Genomic DNA, 25,721 nt, shown 5'->3' with positions numbered 1-25,721 from the left:
CGCGACCCGGAAGTGGCAGCCGAGCCGGAGGGAGAGGCGGGGGGTCAGCCGGAAGTGGCGCCGCCAGGGGAAGATGCCGCTGCCCGTCCAGGTCTTCAACCTGCAGGTACGGGGCGGCCGCGCTCCCGCCGCCCCGTCCCGCCGGGGCCGCCCCGCCCCGCCCCGCCGCGCCGCGCTCGGCGGCCTCCTGCGCGGTGTCTGGCCCGCGGCTCGGCTCTGCCGGGGCCCGGCGCGGCCCTGCCGCGGCCGCCGGGCGGCGCGGCGCGGTGCGGCCTTCCCGTGGGCTGCGCGCCCGCCGCTGCCCGGCGGGAGGAGGAGCCGCTCTCGAACGGGCCCGGGCCCGCTCGTCCCCCGCCGGCTCTGGCCGTGTCGCGGGGAGCGGACACAGCCCGGCCCCTCGCGGGGCGGTCGCGCTGTTGGCGGGGCCCGGGCAGCGGGGACGGGTGAGGAGCGGCCGCGGCGCGGGGCTGGGCCTCGGTCACCGCGCCGGCCGGTCCCCGTGCCCGGTACCGGCAGCCAGCGCTGTCTCGGGGCGGGGTTGGGAGGCAGGGCAGGGTGGGGGTAGCTCAGCAGTGGCAGGTCTTCCCCGCACTCCCCGCCCGCTGCAGCTCATCCTTCATTAAAGCAGCTTTGGAAGGTTCTGGTGAGCTTTTTGGGTACTTTTTGACTTTCGGAGCTTCTTGAGCTGAGTGTTAGTGTCTGCTCTTGCTCCAGGAAGATTAACGGAGTGTCATTTGGAATTTAGCGTGCATACCCGGGATGCTTTGGAGGATCGGATTTATTGACCCCTTCACTTTCTTTCTTGGTGATCTACCAAACAAAATAAAGAGCTCTGTGCAAGTGTTGAGCCTTAGTGCCGCTCACTTTAGCTAAAGCATCGTGCTGACTAATGGTGTTGCTAGAGAAAAATCTTAAATGTGTCTGAAGACCAAGGGGTGTTTTTTAATTTTAAAAATTTAGTATGTATTTAAGTAAGTTCTTAACAGATAGAATCACATGCTTGTTTCCTGTTTAAATGTAACAAGTTAGTTTTGACCTCATTTTGCTGTTCTAGGGTGCAGTAGAGCCCATGCAGATTGACGTAGATCCACAAGAAGATCAGCAAAATGCACCTGATATCAACTATGTGGTGGAGAACCCCACTCTGGTATGTGCTGGTTGAGTCGACGTTTCGTGGGTGTGGCCTTGCTCTTTAAGAAAACTCCCTCATTTTACTCCTTGTCAAATTGTTATTTAGAGATCAATAGATTCTCTTCAAGGCAAGGTGGGGTAAGAACAGCGGTGACCTCTTGTGTAGCTCCTTGTCACACACTGACCTGCTGCACCTTCCAGGATGGAGGAGGAATTGCTGGTTTGTGACTTGCTGCCTGCTTGACACTTTTCCATTCTGAAATACATTAGTACCTCTCTGATTTCTTGCAGAGACATCAGTCTTTCATTTTGAGTCTTGTTCTTTGAGGAGCAAGGCTCAGGTGCTTTAAGTATATAATTAGGATAGAATTATTTCATTGTTTGATCATCTGGAGACTGGCTAAAATCAACAGAGCTGCAGAGTTATAAAGGGCTTTATTTGCTTATATCAGTTTCTTCGATTTTTAGTTAATGATTTTAGATTTTAGCCAGTTTTTATGTATCAGCTCTGTAACAGTGAGACATAGGTGTTGCAGAAGAGAACAAAAATGTTAATTGGAAAAAGTTAAAGCAACATTAATACTGCAAAATAAAGCATACAGTTAGGAAGCTTTGGATCTCGCATAGCCTCTGAAGCTTTAATCCGTTCCTCTCATCCCTGTGCCTTATAACTGTTGTCACATGGTTATTCACTGTTTACTGCACAGCCATCTATTTTGTTTTGGTTTGGTTTTCAGCTTATGAGCTGATACCTTGTTTGATTTCATTGCATTTCAATTCTGTTCCAAAGCTAGAGTGCTGAAGCAGTTATGTTGTGACCTTTATGTCTTTGTTATTACTACAGCATCTAAGAGTTCAACAAAAATGAGTGATTTTCTTTTCACCATAGCTGATGTGAAGGACCATAATTCCCCGTTTTGTTTGCAGGATTTGGAGCAGTATGCATCCAGCTACAGCGGTCTGATGCGAATTGAGCGGCTGCAGTTTATTGCTGATCACTGTCCACAGCTGCGCGTGGAAGCTCTCAAGATGGCACTGTCGTTTGTCCAGAGAACTTTCAATGTTGACGTGTATGAAGAAATCCACAGAAAGTTGTCTGAGGCCACCAGGTACTGAGAGGTCATGGGGGCACAAGGAGCTTTTTTGGCCGAGTTCAGACTGGTGTGCCACAGCGGGGCACTTTGCACGCAATACCAGCATGTTCCTTGTGCAACTTGTCTTTGCCTGTGGAATGTGACAGCAGCGAAAAGTGCATGTTCAGGCCTAAGGTCTCGGGCTTTTGTACAAGATTAAACACAGAAGACATTGTCTCATTCTAAAGCCTTAGTGCTCTGAAAGGCTATAGGTAGGTATTGAGGAGAGTTTAGTCCTTGTGACTGCTTTGAATATCAAGGAACACACGTGTCTTTTCTTAGGCAGATTGTGAAGATGAAGCCTCTTCTAGATGCTCTTGTGTTCATAAATTAAAACCTTGTCTGTTTGCCTTGGTTTGGGGGTTGGTGTGTTTGTGTTTTCCTAACGCCAGGTTTGCTGTTAAGGGTTGCCTTTGGTAATGCTCTTATCCATCCACACTTCCTGTCTTTGCATTATTTTTGTTGCTGTGCGTATTTGTTGCTTTCTTGTCTTTTGCCCTGGGAGTCTTTACCATGTATGTGTGACAGTGTATTCATTGCTTTCTTGTATGTAAAAAGGACCATTGGTAAAAAAACAAAACCAAAACCCGTTAAATCATTAAATACTTTCATTGAATGTAATAATTTATTGCAGCACTGTTATAAATTTGCTTTCAATTGATTGACAGAACAGGTTGTTTCTTTAAAATTAGTAATGTCTTGCTTGTTAATAAAATACCCGCAGAAGATCCCTGGGATAATTTTGAGAAGAATTTGTAAACATCTGTGATGTTCACGTTACTGTTTTCACTGGAAATCTTAGCAGTCTTTTTCTTTTCTCCCCGCCATCCTCGTTTTCTCGTTGGTCTGTTTTGTGTATGCAGTAATGTTCCTTAGGGTGACAGTGGCAGATACATAGCAGACCTCACTGTTTTGGAAAGTTTGCAGCGTAACAGCCCCATTCAATCTCTTTCAGAGAACTGCAGAATACACCTGATGCTGTCCCTGACAGTGGAATTGAGCCCCCTCCTCTTGACACAGCTTGGGTTGAAGCTACACGCAAAAAAGCTCTTCTTAAACTGGAGAAACTCGACACAGATCTGAAAAATTACAAAGGGAACTCCATTAAGGAGAGTATCAGGTGAGATGCAGAAGGCTCTGCTGGAGCAGGGAAGAGCATTTTGCTCCTTCAGGCTCCTAACACAGGATGTCAACTGCATATTCGGTGCCTTAGGTCAGCATGTTGAGAACAAACTGACTGTGTCCCTTTCTCAGCACACAGTTCATTGCTGTTTTAATTCCTGTGCTGCAGGAGAGGCCATGATGACTTAGGTGATCATTACCTTGACTGTGGGGACCTCAGCAACGCTCTCAAGTGTTACTCACGAGCCCGTGATTACTGCACCAGTGCTAAACATGTTATCAACATGTGTCTAAATGTCATCAAGGTAGGAAGGTTTGTAGGAAACGGTGCCTGGTGTCCCTCTGATGTTTGCTGTAAAGCCCACCTGTACTTTACTCTGGTTACCTCTTGTGTCTGCAGTGATACTGCTTATCTGGGCAGCACCATTTATCTGTACCTGTTCTACACCATTTCTGTCTCTCTGCAGGTCAGTGTCTACCTCCAGAACTGGTCTCATGTTCTGAGCTATGTAAGCAAGGCCGAGTCTACACCAGAAATTGCAGAAGTAAGGTCCTGCTTTTTAACTTGCATGAGTTTTCCTTTTGTTTGCTGTCTCCACAATTTGTAAAATGATCCCTTCCTTTCACCCTTTATGACTTGCTCCCTGTAAGACTCCCTTCATATTACAATCTGTTCTTCCTCTAATCCAGCCTCCTTGGCTGCTATACTGTTTATTTTGAGATTCACTTTTGCTTTTCTCCCATGATATGTGTGTAGGAAATCTGTCTCATGGTAAAAACAGAGAGACTTCCCATTCTGAGTTCTTGCCGTATTTCCCAAGACAAATAAGATGAAGTTATCTTGCTATTGAGATTTGCAAGTTAGTTATTAGGATGACATATCCCAAAGACAGTTGTAATCAAAATGGTTTTCATGGTGTTTGCTCACTACTGCTTTTTCTTATCCTTCAGCAAAGAGGAGAAAGAGACAGCCAGACACAAGCAATTCTCACCAAACTGAAATGTGCAGCAGGTGAGCAAATCCTTCAGCTTTCTGTATTGTCTGCATGTCTGTTAGCTGTCCACAGGGCTTTTTGACAACAGTGTGTGCCTGTTTTTTTTTTTCCTTGAAGATTTGACAGACTTTGTATTATCTCACCAGAAACACAAAATTTAATGAAACTGATGGGACTTCCGACTTGTTTTTGCCATTTCTTTCTCCTCCCTGAATTTCTTCAGAGAGGATGCCAGTGTGAGTCAATGTAGTGCAAGGGATGCTAGAGACTGAGAGTCTTGTTTCACTTCAGTAGTGAGGGCACTAGCAACCATGTGATGGCCTGTCCGACTGCTCAGGTTTTGCAGTTTCTCCTCATTTGTATGCTATCATAAACAAAGGACTAACTTTTTCTGGTTCCTAGGCTTGGCTGAACTAGCTGCTCGGAAGTACAAACAGGCAGCAAAGTGTTTCTTGTTGGCATCATTTGATCACTGTGATTTCCCCGAGGTGAGGACCAAGAGGGAGCTGTGTGCAGGTCTTGGAGGGGATGCAATTCTTCTAAATATTAGGTTTTAAAATTCAGATATTACAGTTATTCCCACAGCACTCCTGTGTGGTTTGGTGGTGCTGTGAACCATGTGGTGGGGTTTTTTTTTGGATTTGGTTTGGGTTTTTTTGTTTGTTGTTTTTGTTGGTTTAAATCTCGGTTCTTGGTTTCTCTACATGACCTACTCTATACCAAACAGCAGTTACTGTGAGATTGGTGTATCTGTGTAGCTCAGTCGAAAGCCTGGTTGTTGGAATGGGTCTCTGCTCTTTTAGCAGTGGGCAGTTGCTCCTCAGGCTCTGGGTGAATTCCTGAGAGCACACTCAGTGGTTCTGCTGCGTCTGACAAGGACTAATCTTGTCACTGTGAAGACCTGGGGCAGATTACTGAATTCTGCCTTTGTGCCATTGCAGTAGCCAGTGACAGCTCTCTCTCTCTCCAGCTGTTATCTCCTAGCAATGTGGCTGTGTACGGTGGTCTCTGTGCCCTTGCTACCTTTGACCGCCAAGAACTGCAACGAAATGTTATCTCCAGCAGGTAAGCAGTGCCTCGAGAGCAGTTTGGGACATCTCTTGGGACATGGGACTTTGGCTGAGAGTGGATTCTGGCTGGAGTAATAGCTTCCTCTTACAGGAGAGAAGGAATCACTGAACCTTAGTTTGGCTTTAGTATTAAGTGATGTTTCACTGTCTAAAACACAGTGGTTAATCACAGCTGAAATTTTCATGGTGTGATGGAAGTTTCCAGCCCAGGTCAAATCCAACATCTACTTAGCCCAGTTTTCTGTCTCCATCAGTGGTCTGTATCAGACATTAAATCAGAGGGATAGAGGCCCACAGAAGGCAGCTGTGAGATAATTTGCCTTCATCTTGACGTTTGTTCTGGTGTATTTTAATTGTATTAATACAATTGAATAATTGTTAATGGAACTTGCAGCGTGATCTAACTATGACATTTACAAGGTTAAGCGAATTACAGTCTTTGGAAGAAAATTGATATTTGTGTGTCATGGATTGAATTACAATGATAATGAATTTCTGTCAGCTAAGTGTATGGAAGCACTAGTTTTAAACTGATCTGGAAAAAGGGTTGTTACTCTGACTTTAATTGGCTCATTCGTAGGGTCAGATCCCAAGGTTGGGAAATCTGTGATGGAGAATTGGGGGAGTGCTGAGAAAGGGCACACCTCCCAAAGATCTTCCGCACTTAGGTTATTTTCCTGAGACGTGCTCTGCCTGGTGAAGCCTGTGCTTCGAAATGGAACACAAATCTGGCAAGCACAGCACTACGGCCTGTGTTTTCTGGTGGTGTATCCTGATTTTGACCTATTCCCACTCTTCTTTTTTGTTCTGTGTGGACAAACACTTCTACTGCTTGGTTTGTCAGACGTCTCTTGGCTTCCTCCACCATAGCTCCGACGCTGTGCTGCATCTCACTGTGTTCCAGGCTCCCAGCCCTGCTGAAAATGGGCCCTTTGGTCTGTTAGAGAGTAAATTCTTGGAATCTTTGAATGATAGTGGCAGTTTGTGACCTTGCGACTTGGAGTGATGGGGTTGTGGGGTGTTTAGTGGTACGTTCCAATGTCTGATCACTGCCATCTTTATCTGTAGCTCCTTCAAATTGTTTTTGGAGCTGGAGCCACAGGTTCGTGACATCATCTTCAAGTTTTATGAATCTAAATATGCCTCATGCCTGAAAATGCTGGATGAGATGAAGGTGAGTTGTAGGGGAGCAGTGCAGAATGGACCTTAAAAGTTCCCTTTGCCCAGCCTTTTGTGAGAAGCGGTGACTGTTGGAAGTAGCTACTAAGAGTGTTCAGCTTTTCTGTGGTTTCTGTCTCTTGATGTAAATGGAAATTGGGAGTAGTTTAGCTGTAGAGGGTGAGGAGAAATGATAATTTTTTAAGATTTATTGCTAGTTCTTTTATTCATTCTTTTTTTATGGTATTGTCTTGCTGTAGTGTAATATCCTTAAGGTTTAAGTATATATACAGATATGTTTCAGAACGTAGGAATAGTGTATTTTTCCAGGCTGCTTCTCAGTTTCTGATGTGGCTTTTTTTCGCAAAGGACAACCTGCTGCTGGATATGTACCTCGCTCCTCATGTCAGGACACTTTATACCCAGATTCGAAATCGAGCCCTTATCCAGGTAATTGTTCCTGTAATCCTGAGAGGTGGATGAACAGTGAGATAGGCCATTTCTTTGTGATTGCTTTTCCCATGTGTTTTCATTTGGCAACTGAATATTTTATTCTTCCTAGTACTTCAGCCCCTATGTGTCGGCAGATATGCGCAAGATGGCTACTGCTTTTAATACCACAGTGGCTGCTCTGGAAGATGAACTTACTCAGCTGATCCTGGAGGGACTGATTAATGCCAGAATAGATTCGCACAGTAAGGTGAGTGTGCCTGAGCCACCGTAGTAAGATTAGAAACTCTCCATTCCTGGGACACTTGGAAGCTGCATTCATCTGTTCTGACTGGTGTTTTCAGTAGGGCTGATCACCCAACTCTCCATTATACCTTAGCTTTGTTCTGCTGTGGAGCCCTGTCGCAGCGCCTTTGTACAGTTCTCTGTATTGGTTACAGATTCTTTATGCTCGAGATGTAGATCAGCGCAGCACAACTTTTGAGAAGTCTTTACTAATGGGCAAAGAGTTTCAGCGACGTGCCAAAGCTATGATCCTGCGAGCTGCAGTGCTGCGCAACCAGATACACGTCAAGGTATGGACATGGTAACCGTAGACTTTCATACAGTGTTAGGATTATTGATTAGTTGGGTTTTTTTTTTAACTGAAACTATACAAGTTGGTGAATTGACAGTTCTGGAGGGAAATGGATTTGTTGTGCTTATGGTTGGACAAATTCTTATAATAGTTAACACCAAATATATAAGGAACAGGCATTTCTAGCAAATACGTTGACCTGCTTGTACAATGCAGAATGTCTTTTGAAGTTTATATGCTTGGGTTAATTCTAAGTAAGTCATTTGACTGGTTCTTGATCCACGTATCTTTCATCTTCACAGAAGAAAGATTGTTTGAGGTAATTTTTTTTAGTAGAGGAAATAAAAAAATGCAGGAATTGCTCATAGTATTCCTTCCAGGACACAATAATGCTCTTAGGGAGGACAAGCCATCTGCCATGGAACATGTGGAATTCTATAGTATGTTAATCTCTGTGGTAACTACATACCAGACCGGATTAAACTTCTGGGGCCAGCAGTACCTTGTACGTAGTAAAGTGGCTTAAAAGTTCTGGTTTGACTTTTTCAGGCAGCGTTCTTGTGAACTGCGGTGATAGAAGTTGCAAACACAAAGCTTTTGCAAAGCCATCGTTATTTATGAGTTGGGGGCGTGCTCTCCCCACCGCTGCTCTCCTGCTGCGCTTCGCCTGTGCTTCCTTCGGCCTCTTGAGGCGCTCTGCAGGATGTTTACACGTCACTAACTAGGATGTGTTTTGGTCTTGTTGCAGTCTCCTCCGAGAGAAGGTAGCCAAGGGGAGCTCACTCCAGCTAACAGCCAGTCCAGGATGAGCACCAACATGTGAAAAGCCTCACGCGGTACCAAAAGAAACGGGCCCTCCAGGACTGTGCCGCGTCTCACCCACTAACTGCTGAGCTCCGCGAACTGTCCCTGTCTCCCCCACGTCTCGCTCGGATTTAGAGGGTCAGGGCTGATGGTGGATAATATGAATATTCAAATAACTTCAATACTGCTTGAAAAGAAATTCTTTCTAAAAACAGCATCCCTGAAATGGGCATCATTTCAGTTTTGGTAGAACATCTTCCTCCATTCTCCTTCTTTCTCCACTCCATAAAGAGTTGTCCGGTTATTCATACAGATGCTGAATTGTGAGTTTTCCAGCTGCTACTAGTTTTCTTGTTTCAAAGCTGCAAAATTAGTGTTAAGTTGAATGGACAGGCGTATTTCACTGGCCTGAGATGTATTTCACTGGCCTGAAAGTATTGCCTTGATTCTGAGCAATGCTGAACTTTGTTTTTTCCCAGATAAATGTAGAGGTGCATTGCTCTCGGTTATGGAGCTAGAGTTCTGATGGGAGAGGCGATTTGTATCGAGAAACTCCTAATGATTTTTCACCTACACCAGAAAGCATGGCGCCACTTCCATGCATTCAGTCACAGGCCTTTCTTTTAGGGTGTTATGTCTGCCTGGATCCAGGTTTTTTCTGTCTGATCTCTGTTTTCAAAGACTTGTTTCCTGATGTGTTTCACACTTGTGCATGACCTGGCTTTGGGGTCCAGTGTTATCATAGCAGTAAATCTCTATTTCATGCAAATATTGCTGCTTGTCCAGTGTGATGGTTTCCCAACAAGCGCAACAGTTGCCTCTGGTAGCGTGGATAAATGCCATAAAATACCACCCGAGTCCTGCGGAAGAGCTGAAAGCAGCCGGTCTAGGTGCCCGCTCTCCAGGTGCATTTATTCTGCTTTTCCTTTTATAAAGGGATTAAAGGTGGCAGCCTATGTGTGTGCGCGTACTCTGGCCATCAGAGATGATCTGCACTGGGTTTTCTGAAGGCACCACACAGCCTTGCATTCATCTAGTCCATAAGGCAAGCTAAGAATTTTGATCCAGCCCTGACTGGTCTAGCAACTGAGTACAGATGTTACTGTTAATGCGTTAGTGCTTTTTTAAAATAATTAAATTGTTATATCTAGTGCATTAAACAGCAGGATTAAAAAGCTGCTGAGTGTTTGGTAGTTTGTGCTAAAGTTGGATTTTAGGTATTTTGATATCAAGCCATTGACTTTTTTGCCAGGCTTGATGTTTTATAAGCCAGTGTATTTTGCTTTCTGATCTGGTTGGAGGTGTAGCTTGGATGGACTCTGAAGAAAGTGCAATTTGAAGGAACGTAACAGCAAAATTTCTGACCTGCATTTGCACAGGGATAGCTAGGGATAAAGGAACGGCACTAGGAAACAGCCTGGTTCTCTTGGTGAAGGCAGTTTTAATTAGCACAACTAATTTTAGTGGTAATGTCAAAACTGCTGTTATGAGATTTATGTTGGAGTGATGGGGGCGATTGGTAACTCACTTGTCTAGAGTGGCGATCTGTGTCGCAGCAGTTCATTGAGGATGGACTGTCCCCCTGGCGTGGCGGTCGGTGCGGTGGCAGCCGAGGGGCTGCTGCGCATGGGAGCGGCGGCTCGTGCGCCCCGCGTCCCGGCCGATGGCGTCCCGGCCCGTCGTGTCCCATCCGATGGCGCCCGGCCCGTCGTGTCCCATCCGATGGCGGCCCGGCCCGTCGTGTCCCATCCGATGGCGCCCGGCCCGTCGTGTCCCGGCCCGTCGTGTCCCATCCGATGGCGTCCCGGCCGATCGTGTCCCATCCGATCGTGTCCCATCCGATCGTGTCCCATCCGATCGTGTCCTGGCCCGTCGTGTCCCATCCGATGGCGTCCCGGCCGATCGTGTCCCGGCCGATCGTGCATGTTTCTGGGGCTCTGCCCTGAGGGTGTCAGTGCGAAGTGACTCAGGTGGAATTTCAGCACTGGTCTGTCCTCCCCCAAAACTGCCGCTGAATGACGTATCATTACTGATACATGCAGTTTAATATAAACTTTCAGAAAAACAAATGAGTAAATGTTAATAATAGCAACCATGCTTCTGATAAAGACCCATCATGCATAGGTAGAAAGTGCCGGTCAGGCACTGACTATTTATTTACTTTTTTTTTTTAAGAGTAAATTCTAAGCCAACTTAATTTGGCTATTGGAGGTTCTTACGCCGTCATCTTCCTTACTTCCCCTGTGCAGCTGATGACAGCGGAGGAGCAGCGCGCTCCACAGGACAGCGCTCTCGGGCCACCCCCTTGTGACTAATACAAGTGAGCATCAACTGTGAATTTGCAGCAGGCTGAGAAGCACCAGACCGGTATGGAACTGACTCTGGCATATATCCGATGCTGTCAGGGAGCAGGGTGAATTACCCTCTGCTTTGCAAGTGAGCTGTGTACTTCAGCTGATTTTATTTTGCCTTCTGCGTTCCTGTAGATCTGTGAATTCCATGCAACGTTTCATACGGTCTGATAGAGCAACGCAGCTTCAAATTATCTCACAGGATAGCCTGGTCAGGCTGAGTGAGTTAGACAGGGAACATAAAACTGGCTAATAGGGTACGTCAGCCTCTAAGAGAAATGTGTGAGATTCAGTAGCTAGAAGTTGGGTAAATTCATAATGCAAGTAAGACAGTTTATTGACAGCAAATAAATAATTCAAGCTTGTGCTTCAGTAGGTTTACTGCAAGATACAGACTGAAGGGTAGCTGCAGATGGTCTAATTCAAACAAGAATTCAAGCGGCAAGAGCTGGAAATCTGTCTTGCATGGTAGATCAGGCCAGGTAATCCCATTGTCCTTGATCCCGCAGATATCATTGTTCCGTTCTCGAATGCTCTGCAGCCATAGCTTTGACTATTACAATCCATGTGTCTATAGCTTATGTAACTGTGAATTCTATGTGTACATAAAATTTGTACTGTGTAAATACATGCCGAGATCCAGGCTTTTCTATCTTTGTTTTGATGTACTACTTTTTGTCCTGTTTTTCTTTTAAATTCTCTGATATCTCATAAGCTGCTTGCCACATAAAGGCAGATCGCTTTCTTTTTGTCAGGTGAACTACTACCACTTTCTCTTGTGCCTCTGAAAATGGATTCAGATACAAGAATCCAATCTGCAGCCCCTAAGGCTGAGGATCATTTTACCACCACTCTGCCTTTTTCTCCTTCAACTCCCATCAAAAGTGAATAGTATGTGTCATCTTGAGGGGCTGTGAAACAGAAACAAAACAGGACATTACCTTGCCGAGCTGGCAGGCTGCAATTATTTGATTAGAGGTAAATAGGATAATTAGTATATTGCCTAGCCTGAAAGCAATCCCCAGTTAGTGTGTAGGTGCAGGTGTGCTCAGCAGGAGTGGTAAATGGCTCAGCTTTACTCATGTTGTAATAGTGCCTCCTAATTCACAAGCATTGTTTATTATGATGTTGATACACAGGTCATCTTCACCTCATTAACTGCAAGGTTATAATCTTGTAGAATGTCTGTTCCAAGTTCAGGTTGCAGCTTCATTTCTCCGTTAGCGTGGTGATGTGCGGTGAGGTGCACAAGCGGAGTTCGGTGTTGCGGTGCCGAACCGAACAGCCTTGCGGCCGCGCGTTGGGAACACGGCAGCGTCCCGCGTGTCACGGGACGGAGCCAGCAGGACACCCGCCCGTCTGCCTGCGTTGCCTGCTGAGAAATGCCTTGGGGGTGGGGATGAATATGCCTTAAATTCTAATTCTGCATAGAAATGTGTCCATTTGGGATTCTCAGGTATTAGGCCCTTCCCTAAAGCCAGCTTGATCCGTTCTTCACTGTGGGGATTCTGTGGTGAGACTGCACCTGTGAGAGATGTGTTCTGAAAGCCCGCTGGGCGGCCGGGGACACAGCCCGGTCACTCGCACAGCCCCGGTCACTGACACAGCCCCGGTCACTGACACAGCCCGGTCACTGACACAGCCCGGTCACTCACACAGCCCGGTCACTCGCACAGCCCCGGTCACTGACACAGCCCCGGTCACTGACACAGCCCGGTCACTGACACAGCCCGGTCACTCACACAGCCCTGGTCACTGACACAGCCCCGGTCACTCACACAGCCCCGGTCACTCACACAGCCCCGGTCACTGACACAGCCCCGGTCACTCACACAGCCCGGTCACTGACACAGCCCCGGTCACTGACACAGCCCGGTCACTACAGTGTTGTAGCAGTGGATATTTCCCATGCAAACACCTTTTCTGACTGGCTTTTCTCCGGCACAGCGAGCAGGAGAGTGACTGAGCTTTCTGATGTTTTGGGGAAACTAAACAGGAGGAGGTGACGTAAGCAGTTTGAAATTCCATGATAATTAACAGTTAGCTTTTTATTAGAAGGGGGCGTTTTTCCAACAGAGCAGGAGCTCAGAATACTTGCCAGCTTCAACGTGTGCCTGTGCGAGGGAAGACGCAGACGATTTCCACGGGAGGTGCCACATGTAATTTCAAGTTCCTGTCTGTAACTGAGGCAGAGAAGCTTTAACTTTGGTTCTCCCACAGTAATCACTGAACTATTCGGTAAAGGCCGCACCCTTTCCCTCCCCCTCAGTTTCTGTGCTAGTTCCAATTCATGAGGCAAGATGGAGTAACACCTGCCCAGCTTAGTGTCTGTGTGATCTGAACAGGAGGTTAGCCAGAAATTATGAAAGCTGCTGAGAGTCTTGGTCGACGGGCCAACTAAGTTTGGAAGATGCTATTCCCAGAATATAATGGAAAACATTTTATTCAAGTAACAAATAAAACGGGAAGACTCAGTAGGAGGGTTTGAACTACTTCTATTGTCATCTGAGAAAGCCACAACGAAATGTTAGGCAGCACTTAATGTCAGCCTCCAAACAGACAGGAGGCTCTTAGCTCTTGTGGTACCTCCAGAGAACTTGGTGTGGCCGAGATGTAGACAAATGTCTGGAGAGATTAAGATGCACGTGATGGTGTGATAGGGAAGGTGCCTGAAGAAACAGCTTGGGAAATGTGAACACAGACAAAATGGAGCTCAAAGGTGGCTGAAGGGCAGGACGAGGCCTGTGCTCCGTGTGTGGTGCTCCCGTGAGTGATCATCTTGCTTGGGGCTCTCATTCAGCGCTTTGAGTGAGAATGTTTCCCCATGGCTTAAGTCAACAGCTACTAGGAGTTGAGTGTATTTGTTCTGCATAGTGTTCCAGTCCGTGTATGAACTCATGACTGTAAAATACAACATAATTTGTAATGCAGATTAGGAAATATAAACTCATCTTGCCAGGGCTCGAGGTGGTGGGTGTGTGTGTGGGGGTGCGTGTGTGGGGGGGTGTGTGTGGGGGGGAGGGGTGTGTGTGTGTGTGTGTGTGTGTGTGTGTGTGTGTGTGTGTGTGTCTCTGTGGGGGGGGGGGGGGGGGGGTGTGCATGAACACGCACACAAGCAGGACAGTTGTTGGAAAAAAAAAAAAAAAAAAAAAAAAGAAGTTACAAACAGTTTCCATAGTAATCGGCGGTGCGGGTAGCACAGACTCCTGACAGCGCTGCATTCCTGTCATTGCAAACAAGAAGGTCTCGAGCCCCTCCTGGCTGAGGGTGAGGCAGGGAAGGGTCTTCCCTGTTTTCTGAAGTGCACGGTGCTGCGTTTGTTTTCTGACCTTTGGTTTATTACTCTTCGGTAATATTTGAGGACGCTTTGCCAGCGCTTTGTGCAGATCTGGTATTTCCGTTCAGGCCCAGCAGCACTTGCCCAGTGGAGCATCTGACGGGCAGGGGAGGAACCTCTAGTGCTGTGATTCTAGAAAAGTAACTGTCAGCCGGACGAAGCAGCAAGGAAACAGTCCAGCCGCTCTGCTCCTGTCCTTCCCGCGTCCAGACCGCGTCCCGCAGAGGCTAAATGACCTGTTTTATTTTAATGTGTGTAAGGTAGTGCTAGATTCCTTTCTGCATTGAAAACATGGGCTGCTGAAACTCAGACACGTGTGACACGTTTTCCATTGGTGAAGCTCACTGACGTTGCTATTTTTAGCATGCCAGGAGGCTGATCTAATACAAGAAATTTATTCCCCAATATTAAAATCAAGCCATGAAGGGTTAATGAACACAGAAGAGGCAGAGTGTGATGGCAGCTTCTAGAGGTTGCCCCCCACAAAAAAATGCAGCATTTTCAGTCTTTAAAACAGAGCACAAGAAATATAATTGCATCCTTTTTATTTCAAATGCAGGATAATTCCCTGAGTAAGCAGCTTTTTACTTAAATAAAACTTTTCCAGAAAAAATAAACCTGTGGAACACGTTGCCACAGCTGACGCTGATTCTTTGGCCCAGGGAAGCCGCGGCCGGGCCGAGCTCCGTTCGGTTCATTTCCAGCGCGTCACAGCGCGGCGTCAGCGGCCTCCGGCGCGGCCCCCCCGGCGGCGTCTCCCCTCCCACCGGTCGCTGTGCTTTCAATTGTCCTTTGACTGTTTTGCCATGAAAGGGATTTTTCATATTTGGTCTTAAAAAGTAATCCGTGACCTGAGGAAGCAAGAACGGGGTGGGGGGAACAAGCAAAAAACCTGCAATGAGATCATAAACAAACCAGTTCCTTCCTTACAAAGAATGGGTCCTCATAACGTAGAAATGAGGCAGCCCAAGGCTTTGGAAGAAATACCATACACAGAAGGTAGAGCAGGCTTTTAAAATTGTACTGTAGAACTTCAGAGAGCTGTGTACGTAGACTTTGACACACATCCCCCCACACTGCACAAAGCAAAGGTTAAAGTAATGAATATACACGGCAGATGAGACGTTTGCCCGGTGACTCGCAAGGACAGCACTTACCTGGACAGTCTGCTGTCTCTTTGAACGCTCGTTTCTTACAGCATCCTCGGCACATGTTAAACACACATTTATTGCCCTGGGTTGGGAGGGGGTGTAAAGAAGCTTATATCAGTGAAAATAAAATTATTGTTTGTTATAATAAGCAACAACAATACAGCTCTGCACATTCCGACCTTTGCAAAAAACCCTGCATGCTCTCTTGGGCAATCAGAGCTCGGTGGTAATGAAGATGACAGAGCTGCTGTTTGTGGGAGGGGTGGAGCCCCAGCGAGCAACTGTTTGTACAGAGAGAACAAATACCAAAATAATTCTGCGTTCAATTTCTGCAACATCCGTATCTGCTGGGCGGCCCGAGTTACACAACACGAGCAGGCAAATGCCATAAGCTCCTTGGAAAAAGCATTACGACATTTGCTGCAGGCGAGCTTCCTGCAGCGCTCTGCAAAAGCACCACGTGAAACACAGGGCCTGGCACGCACTCGAGCCCAGTCCCGGCATCGACGGACACACTGAACCGCGCCGGCCCCAGTCCGACACCCCTGTCATCGCTCCCCATCTGCACACCGAGCTGCCGACCTCCGCCCGCACCATTTCCAGTTAGCGGAACTGCTGTAGGGGACACTGGCACCGACTTACCTTGGGGTTTCCACACTGATCACATTTTGCATATTTGGCTGGAAAAGAGGGAGGAAGAGACTCATTTCAGCAATGGGATTTTTATGTAGAAGAAGCAAATGAAAAAGAGAAATACACCCAGGCTTTGAGCAAGCTTGGTGCTTTTTCCACACCGAGAGAGGGAGGGAGCAGCTCCTTTGAACTAGAAATACAGCACCGCAAAGAATAGTGCGAAGGTCAATACACTTCGACTTTTTAAGTGCCTCTAAGGCAAAAAAAGCCCAAACAACCAAACAGAAAGATGTTCCTCAAGTGTAAAGGGGAGGCCATCTGCCTGAAATGCATATGAAATTTTAATTTCAAATACTAGTGATGGCTCCAATTTAGCCTGTAAAGCAGTTTGAGCATAAAAAGATGCTCATAGTGGCTCAGTGACATACTTCTTTGATCCTTGTGTACTAATGAACATAATTTGAATCACATTGCCCATTACTGAAATTTCCAAACAACCCCCCCTTCTTTTTAAAGAAGTTTCTACAACTACATAAGCAAGAAAAATAATATATAGTCGCCATTTAGATTAAATGTGTTATCATCAACCTTCCGTGCATTTATGTCACTAAATAGAACTCACGTTTTAAAGATGGATCAAAACTCTTATTTGGATTTCTTAGCTTCTTTTTTTGCTTATTCTTTGACAGAAGTTCTGAATTTCCATCTTCCTCCTCCTCCAGAGCACGTTTCCCTCGTACACCTTTCTCAGTCCCACTGGCTCCGTTCTTCCTGCATCTCTCCTTTGGCCTGAAAGAGTGAATGTCATCCTAAGGTGGCTGAAGGGAAGAAGTAGGTGGTCCCTGCCCGCTGTTCTGCTTCACAGGAATCTGAGTAAACGCTAAACCTTTCTGCCATGGCCCAATTACAAGGAAGTGTCATTGCCCTTAGAAATGGAACAGAAAAACCTGATTTTTTTTTTTTGTAACGTTGGCTGTTAATAACAGACACACTGTCACATACATCGGTTGGGAAGTCAATGAAAGTTGGCAAATTAAATGTTAGGCACCTCTTAATCTGTTATTCTCAGGTTTTATTTAGGTATTAAGTATTAATCCTGACACGCTCAGTCTCTTCTTCAGCCCAGTTTTCACAACAGAAGGGGAACTGGCACTGAAAAGCTTGTCCACACAACACAAACATCCTTTATAGAATACGATTAATTCCCATCTTTGCTAGTATGGCGGTTACCAGCAACACTTGTTACATGTAATAATAAGGTGCTGTCAGGTCGCACATCTGCTGCACATTAAGGTTTTCTTTCTGAACTGCAGTGGAACTCTTGGTTTTTACTTCCCAGAGAGAGAGAAATCTGAGGATGATCTAAAGGAGAGGATGCACACAATGAGCAACATCCCCTTGAACAAAGCAATAACCTGGAGAAAACAAACCAGAATAATAATAATCCAAAGTCTTCACATATTTTAGAATGAACGGAAGTTCCTAGAGCAGAAGTGGAGGGCTCTGCACTCACAGCAGGGGCAGCAAAGGCCCATGGGTTCCTCTCTGGGTTAGAACAGGTAACTCACCCTGGCCTGACGTACGGCTGGCAGATCCAGTGGAAAAAAGGCAACCCTTCTTTTGGCTTTTCTCCTTCTTTCTGATTAGCTATTTCTTCCTGCAGCACAGAGTTACAGTCAGTTTTCCTGGAGATCTCATTAAATAAATAATACTTGAAACCCCATGAAATCACAAATTGGAATTCAAACTAATAGTTACTGACAGTTAAATATAGGCAAAGAACAGCTACTACAATGAACTGAAGCAGATTTGTAACTCCTAAATCAACTTTACCCCATGTAATAGCTGTTCAGGTTTAAGGGGCTGCTATTGTAGTAAACTACCAATATCACAGTTGGTAAGCCACCAAGTTCAGTGAACTGACAACAGCCACCAACTCCGTGACATACACGGTAAGTTCGCACCAAGTGTGGAGAACGGCCCAGCTCGGTACCTGGCATCGTAGCTTCAGCTCCCTGTTGACATCTACAATGCCCTCTAGAGTCTTCACTTTTGCTAATTCTTCACGCAGTTGCTGGTGAACTTGAAGCCTGAGGGAAATCCCAAACATCAAGTCACGTTTATGCGTTATTGCTAGACTGAGGAGATTAACTAAAATGTCTTTAGAAAAAGGTTTTTATAGATTTTTCTTGCTGCACATGCTTTTGGTAGAAGCTTATCTTCTTTCTTGTAATCCAGAGAAAAGCACACGTACCTGCTTCTCTTTTACAAATAAATACTTAGCACACAACCAAGGTTCTTTGGGATAAGCTAACATGAACATACAGGTCATCAGCTGCTCCTCAGTAACTGCTGTGGCTGTGCTCTTACTCCACAATAAATGCAAGACAGTTTGGCTCACAACAAACAAGGAGTTAGTTAACTCACGGTTGCCATGAAGTGCGTGTGCATATGGGCACACGGCAGCTGACGAGCTGTGAGCTCACGCCCTGGCCTATCTATCTTGTAACTTCTTCACTCCCCGTGTCCTGTTTCCCAGATATGCAGTGAAGGGTAAAGGCCTCAGCCCTCATTCTCTACAGCCAAGTCCAGGAAAGAAAACCTTGCAGCAGACTAATTCTGGTGAAAAAAACCTTGTCCAGAAAAGCCAGACACTTGCTAAGCAGGATGAGCCCTGAAAACATTGAGAGTTCTGTGGAGATACTCACGTGTGATGCCAGAGCTTGAAGAGATGAGCCCTAACATAGGACAAGGGACAAGGGTGCTTCTGCACTATCTCCAGATACTCCTCAGCCATCTCCCACACCAATGGGTTTCGGCCCTCAAACAAAGCTGGGTTATGAAGATTGCCTTCTAGGGAATTAAAAGAAATACTCAAGTTTTCATTTCAGGATTGAAACAGAAAACAAAATCCAGGCTCTGGAGCTTGATCAGCTCTGCTGTGGTTCCACCCGCCAGTCACAGACACATCAGCCATGTACTCGCGACGAGGAGTAACGGGGTCCATAAAACTCTACCCTGACCTCAGGATATTAAATTTCACTGTACAGTTCTTAATTAAGCCAAGTAGCTCATACCTAATTGAAGCACATTCTTGCAAAAGGCATCCAATCTTGACAAAAAGACAGAAAAAAAAAAAGGTGAAAAATAGAGAAATCACTGCTGTTGTTGTCCAGTGGTTAAATACTTAGATAATATGTGTATTCCACTGTCTGTATTCACATTCATCTGTCCTAAGTTCACAGATACTGCTTCTCACTATACTTTTCTCTATTAGCTTCACAAGCCTTTTGTTGAACAGCATTTTCTAAAAACAAGATTCTACACCCTCTCAGAAAATGTATTTCATTGCTTTAACTGTGCGAATAATTGGAAGCTTTTTTGATGTCCATCCTTGCTCTTCCTGTAGGAAGTTATGCCGGTTCTTTCTTGTCCCAACCCAACACGAGCCACCTGCTGGAACATTAATCAGCAGATGCACTTGCCACGTCAAGATCCATTCAAAAACCATTCCATTGATGAACAGCTGCCATGAAAATATTCAAGGCCAACACGAGTCCTGTATGCCTTTGTAAAGCAATTGCACCTGAGCTGTCCACTTGATGGTACTACAATTCTTACAAATGTTAAGTGATTCCTGCTCCTCGTAAGAGATGGCCAGTATAAAGGGCGCAAGCACAACCACTCAGTTTTCAGTCAAAGCTGCTCGCCAACTCAGGCTCACATAAGCTTTTAATAAATGTACATAGGGCTGCTAAGAGAATAAGGAACACTTTGTATTCTCATCTATTGTGAGTAAAAGTTCATTTTCTTTACCTGCGCTCATGACACCATGCACTCCTGTCTTACGGATACATTCTTCCACATCACTGAGACACTGGATGTTTCCATTTGCAAATACAGGAATGCTTACAGCTTTTCTACACCAGTGGATAAAATAGATGCATAAAACTGAGAATTAGAGTCAACCCAGAAATTCTTCTCCCAACACACAAAATTGTTTGCTCTTCAATGCCAGTGCACACTCCACTTAAAATCTACCCTCAGAGCGTACGAGCAGAAATCCGCTAACACCGGTACTGCTTACTGACCTGACAGCTTGAATGTGCTCCCAAGATGCCACGCCAGCGAGCGGTCCCTTCTGTTCTTTAGTGCGGCCATGCACAGTCAGCAGCTAGAACACAAAGTCACGTTTACCTTTCACGTATAGAAACCACCGGAACAAATCCGCTGACAAAGATTTCCTTTCACCTCATAAACTTCACAGATGCCACTGAATTCCTGCTGCTATTTCAACAGTGCAGGGACTTGGGTATCACAGATAGATATCAGCAGCTCACCTACCATGGCAAGTTCTTGAGCATCTTTCAGTTTGCTATTCCACAGCATGACGAGATTGTACCTTGGGAGAACCTAGAGACTTCCTACTGCATTGGCTCCGATTTATGATTCACTTTGGAATTTGTGATACATTGATGTGGCTTGACCCTCAGCAGGAGGTCTGGATACTGTCAGTACTGGCTGTAACTACAGACCGTCTCTTCCAATTTAACGGGTTAAATCCTAGAAGGCTGCCTATTTCGTCTTTGATACTGTTTTTTTCTACCGCCCCGTGATCTCCTGCGTTCACACAGCTTCCTGCAGCACCGTCAGACTGAGACGCTCAGCCGCAGTGAAGGACGCCATGCTGTGATTACAAGGGAGACTGAAGTCACGATGTCTTCCAGAACATACTACTGACCTGCAGCCTATGACTGCAAATATATACACTCTCTCTGCATCCCGTTTTCTCTGTCTGTAAAACAATGTAGCCTATTTATCTCCACAGTACGCCAAAATCTGGTCATCAGATGCTTTACAGAGAGTCACGCGTCCAGTGCAGCGCTACAGGGAGCAGCTGCCTCCTTACCTGGCAGCCAGCTTTCTCCAGCATCTGTGCATACTTCACCGTCCTGTCAATTTCTGGGAAAACGCGGATTTTGCATGTGATGGGAACAGAGAGCTTCTCGTTAGCCAGTAAAACTGGGAAAGATTAAAAAGACCGGTAAGTGGGCTGCACAATGCTATGAAAAGTGCCTACTCCCCTTGAGATCTGACACTGACTGTGGTACGGAAAAAGCTTGAAAAGTTAACGCTATGCAGCTCTCACAGCTTAAACAATCAGCAATGTCCTTGTTGCACAGGTTAATCAAGTAATAGTAAAACATGAAGCACAAAATCTGCATTCTAACAAGGCAGCAGAAAATAGTCAGCATTTAATAGCCCTAACATGTCCACTGCATCAAACCTTCACTTTTAAGGACCACCCTCCTCAGACCTTAATCATAGATATAGGTTTACTACCACCACAGGCTATCGTACTCTGATAAGCACAGGCTTACCAACAGAGGTGAGTTGCAGACCAAATAAAGTAGTGAATGTAGGTTACAGAGTCAGGATGAAATCTAGAACACCATGTTAAACTCCCATAGTCTTTACGCAGTGCACGGAATTGGAAAACGACTAACAAGAGAGCGAATGGAGACGGTCAGCAGGAAAACACTGAGCAATGGCACATCTGAAATTCTCTTCCAGAACTTCGATGTATAACATAGGAAGTCACCTTTTTCTTCTAATCCAAATCCTAGAAGCTCTAATGTTAGGTACTTCCTATCACCCTTTCACAGGAGCACTCAAGGTATATACAGGTGCAAGCAGAAAATAGTACTCCATCATTTTAAAGAAGGCTGGGAAAAGTGGAAGAAGGAGGAAACAGAAGCTTTGCTCACTTTTATACAATAGCTTAATGAGACAATTCTCTTATTAGCCCAGGTTCTCGCCCAACTACTTGACCTGGGTTCTCTTCTCACCTTGCAGCTGTTCTGTTTTGCATCTTTCACTCCCAAGAGAAGTGCCCTAGCTGCCACACTACACGCTGGGCAGGGAAGCACTGTCTGTGTTTCCGGGTTCTCAGCAGTGTCTTTGTGCCAAGTGCCATCCAAGACTCTCCGGACCACAGGGAATGCAAACAGAAGTAACATTCTCTAACTTCACGGTTCAGGCATTTAATTAGAAATGGGGTGAGGGCACATTCTCAACGCTACACAATGACCAAAATCTAGCTTTTTACATCAGTTCAGAAGGTATTTCTTAAAAAAGTATGACAGTGTTCAGAAATGCTGCAAACACCCTACACAAATTTGGAGAAAAGAGGCATCAACTGCTGTGGTGGGGACAGAAAGACTACGCTGAGCTGAGCAGAAAACGGCAACTGTGGTTTCAAGCAGAAACTCCTGTCACCTGAGAACCTCAGAGTGAAAAACTAAGGCACCGGAAGTTCTGCTCCTTCTGGAGCTGGAGAACCACTAAGCCATCATTACATTGGGACCTGATTGATTCACTTTCACCTAAAATTTGTTTCATGTACTGAAGTCTTTTAGCAGATTGAGTACGAGTGTGTAGTGTGACACCACCAAGTATCTTGAGTGTGCCACTGGAATACAGTAAAAATAAAAACCAGCAACAACAACCCCCCCAAACACAACCCTCTCCAAATAAACATGCTGCTCCTCTATCCCCAAAATCCCTAAACCTCAGCTCAATGATGAGTTCATCCCATTCCCTCTCAAAGTGAAGCCTCTCTAAAGACTTACTCATTCTCTGAAGAAGATCCCACTCCTCCTGCAGAAATGCTCCATAGTGACCTATAATAAAATATTACATGACAGACTTGTACAGAAGAGTAAGATTCCAAAGCATTCGGCTTTCATAGGCATTTACACACAAAGCTCAGACACTCACATGCCTCGCTGGCAGGAACAGAACTGCTCTGTCCTGCCCAGACTGGAAGAGTTGGATCTTTCTGTTCCCTGTGCCGCTCTAGATTTGAGAATAAACAGTGAATCCCAGCACCTGCCTTCCACTGCCGTTCCCTGAGGCTGGTGTGTGGATACTGGCAGCTCAGGGTGCAGCTTTCAGGGGTTTACACCAGGTGTTTAAAAATTCCCTTCAGGATAAAACCTGGTCCCTGTACGCCGCTGATCATTTCTTCTTAGTCTTTGAAAGACATTTTAGAAAAGGAATGGGCAGTTACTGAACAAATCCTTCCTCAACGTCTTAACTGATCCAAAATTTTCAAACACTGGTTCTGTTTTTCAAACAGCCATCTTTCCAATATCTTTAAGGCATTCAGCAGGTGTTATCCTCTTCTATGCTAACGTGAATAAACTCTGTGCAAGTATCAAAGGAACAGCAGATGCTAAGTGCCTGCACGATACGATTTTGAATGCAGTTTTGCAACATTAGGCTGTCTGAGCAACTGAAATCAGAAAGAAAAACAAGCTCTTGCTAAACATACTTTTTTCTGAAGGATGTTCTCGATGCAAGACTGTCACTCAAGCGAAGCTGCAATTAACTATTAGTATTTTTTGCTTTATGTACTACGAAGCATTAACTGTTAGAGCCGGTGTAGTCAAGTCTGACCTGGGCAGCACTTCAGCCACCCCCCACACCAAGGCTTAATCTGCTCCTCCGGATGTTTTACTGCCAGCATTCACATTTGAAACATGCCGTTTCTATGCTTATCCAGGGTGCAGACTGGCACGTACCTCTCTTTGCAATCATCTGGGGGCAACCCAAATTTAGGTCTATGGCATCACAATAATCCTGAGCCAACAGCGCTGCCTGGACAAACACTTCAGGGTCATTGGCACAGAACTGAGAAAGACAAAGAAAAGTGCAATCATCAGGCAACAGTTTTCTTCAAGTACTGACAACATGTTACGACGTAGTTACAAAGCAACTGCTTGCTACAGAAAACAGGCATAATATGCACAGTTAATAACAGCAAACACCATTTCTCAAATAAACCCCAACAAAAACGGTGACACCAGCTAAAGGTCCCTAGCCTTCAAATGACAAAATGAGAAAGATGAGCAATCAAGAGACAAAGAAATATTTGTAGAATATTTTATATGTAGCACTCAAGAATAAGAGGGAACAAGTCTTAAAATCCACCATAGAACAAACAGCTGTAGCATTTTAATACATAAAGATGGTGCAGAATAAAAGTTACCTGTGGTGCCTCTGGGTCTTGAGACAATTCAAATTTTGTAGATATCAATAAGGACCACTGGCTCTAAAATGAATTCACATCGGTGCAGAGTGTGAAAGAGACACATTGGACTGTTGGTCAAATGGTCAGTCTTAAATATAGAAGCGTGTTCTGTCTTCCTTGCACCCTTTCTCTACAGCTAAGCACAGAGCTCATGGTTTCACAGAACTACTCAAAAACCCACGACACTCCCCGAGTGGTGTCGGACCTGGCACAATCCTTGACCCTGGAAGAGCAGCTGCCGTCTGTGAGGTGCAGAGGACTGGAACCCTGGGGGAAGCCCAGTGCTCCAGCCCCCATGGCTAAGGCACCAAGTCCTCTTTGCTAGACGGGGCGTAAACAGAAAAGGACACGTATCCTCGTGAGCCAAGTAGTGCGAGTAGCATTCAGGTGAAAAAAACGAGCTGCTGTCATCCCACAGGAAATCCGGGTGAGACTGACTGCCCTGAGCTCGCGTGGATTTGTCAGCACACACAGGGTGCGTGACCAGGGCGCATCAGGCCCCACTGACGTGCCTCGGGAGCCCCGAGCCCGGCGGGCCCGGGACGCTCCTCCCGCCGCCGGGCGGGCCGGGAGCGCGGGCCGGGCCGGGCCGGCGGCGCTTCCCCGCGCTCACCTGCACGATGAGCGGGCGGTCCTCGGGACAGGCCTCGCCGTACAGGTTCTCGCGGCGGTAGTTGGCGTCCCTGAGGAAGACCTGGGCGTGCAGCATCGGCGTGTAGCAGAGCTGGGCGCCGTGGCGGCGGCTCAGCAGCCTCCAGGCCAGCTCGCTCTGGTCCACCATGGGCGCCACCACGTAGTGGGCGCTCCGCAGCGTCTCCCTCCAGAAGGCCTCTCCGCGCAGCTTCGGCATCGCCCGCCCGGGCAGCGCTGCGGCAGCCGCCGCCCCGCGCCGCCGCTCCCGGGCTCGCAGCCGCCGTTCCCGCGCTCGCAGCCGCCGCCTGAGGCCCGGAGGCGGGCGGATCGCGAGGCAGGGCGGCGCGGCGGCCGGACGGTGCCACCGCCATCTCCCTCCGGCCGACCCCGCGGTGCAGCTGCGCGCCGCCCCCTCCGGAAACCGCGGCGCCGCCAGCAGGGGCCGCGCGCGGAAGAGTCCCGGCAGCCGCGCTCCCCGGTTCCCCCGGCGGGGCGGGCGCCGCTGGCCGGTGACGCTGCTCGACGGCGCCAGCTCTTGCACTTTTTCAGCTTTGGACGGTGGCAAGAGAGACGTATTTATTTCCTCTCAGGAAGGTGGTAGAACAGAAGAGGAAAATAATAGCTCTGATGCTACGTGGGCTATGTGCCATGCATTCTTATTCTTACTATTAAGGCTATAGTGCAGGTTTAAGGTATAATGTAACTTTGTGAGCTTAAATATCTTTATAGGGCCAACAAAGGACTCTGCTTTTCAGCCTCGAGATGAACACCAGCGTGGGGGAGAGAAGCCTGTGAGAAGCCGGATGGAAGCTGTGAAAAGGTGGATGGAACACGAGCATCAGTTAACATGAGAGCGTGCACTTTAATTTCACTTAGAAGGGTAGAGGTGAAGGATTTCACCCCCATCCTTGTCTTCTCTGAACAAGGACCTGCAGGATTTGATTTTGCACTATGATACTGTTATTCTATTCTACCTATGTCCATCTGACACGCTACTGAGAAACCAGTAGTACCAGCACGAGTGAGGTGTTTATTTTGGGCACACTGTATCCAGCAGCTAGCTACATGAGGGGTTACAGGG

General features: G+C 46.5%; 2 protein-coding genes across 4 annotated transcripts; one reads left to right on the top strand and one right to left on the bottom strand.

Moving 5' to 3' along the window:
• Positions 1 to 6: 6 nt before the first annotated feature.
• Positions 7 to 11,441, top strand: GPS1 (G protein pathway suppressor 1). 2 transcript variants are annotated; one of them, XM_082067253.1, is made up of 14 exons: positions 59 to 106; positions 1,055 to 1,147; positions 2,059 to 2,240; positions 3,220 to 3,384; positions 3,556 to 3,691; positions 3,854 to 3,931; positions 4,338 to 4,398; positions 4,784 to 4,869; positions 5,352 to 5,446; positions 6,520 to 6,625; positions 6,979 to 7,059; positions 7,172 to 7,309; positions 7,500 to 7,634; positions 8,385 to 11,441. In XM_082067253.1, exons 1-14 carry the CDS (start codon positions 74 to 76, stop codon positions 8,457 to 8,459), a joined length of 1,464 nt encoding a protein of 487 aa, XP_081923379.1. In that variant the 5' UTR covers positions 59 to 73; the 3' UTR covers positions 8,460 to 11,441. The 2 variants fall into 2 exon arrangements, with proteins under 2 accessions (XP_081923380.1, XP_081923379.1); XM_082067254.1 differs by having other exon boundaries at positions 7 to 106; positions 3,556 to 3,931.
• Positions 11,442 to 14,656: 3,215 nt separating this feature from the next.
• DUS1L (dihydrouridine synthase 1 like) lies at positions 14,657 to 25,017 on the bottom strand. Of its 2 annotated transcripts, none has more exons than XM_082066944.1 (13): positions 24,621 to 25,017; positions 23,499 to 23,607; positions 22,545 to 22,595; positions 20,822 to 20,874; positions 20,004 to 20,086; positions 19,729 to 19,832; positions 18,621 to 18,765; positions 17,906 to 18,002; positions 17,481 to 17,569; positions 16,535 to 16,701; positions 15,922 to 15,959; positions 15,286 to 15,361; positions 14,657 to 14,979 (listed from the first exon to the last, which is right to left on the bottom strand). In XM_082066944.1, the coding sequence occupies exons 1-13, from the start codon at positions 24,855 to 24,857 to the stop codon at positions 14,837 to 14,839; spliced, it is 1,392 nt and encodes a 463-aa protein (XP_081923070.1). In that variant the 5' UTR covers positions 24,858 to 25,017; the 3' UTR covers positions 14,657 to 14,836. The 2 variants fall into 2 exon arrangements, with proteins under 2 accessions (XP_081923070.1, XP_081923069.1); XM_082066943.1 differs by having other exon boundaries at positions 20,822 to 20,934; positions 24,621 to 25,016.
• Positions 25,018 to 25,721: the final 704 nt, after the last annotated feature.

The sequence above is a fragment of the Streptopelia decaocto genome (genome assembly GCF_964273445.1).
Source record: "Streptopelia decaocto genome assembly, chromosome: 16".
In the NCBI taxonomy this organism is placed as follows: Eukaryota; Metazoa; Chordata; class Aves; order Columbiformes; family Columbidae; genus Streptopelia; species Streptopelia decaocto.
This window is presented reverse-complemented; position numbering and strand designations above follow the sequence as displayed.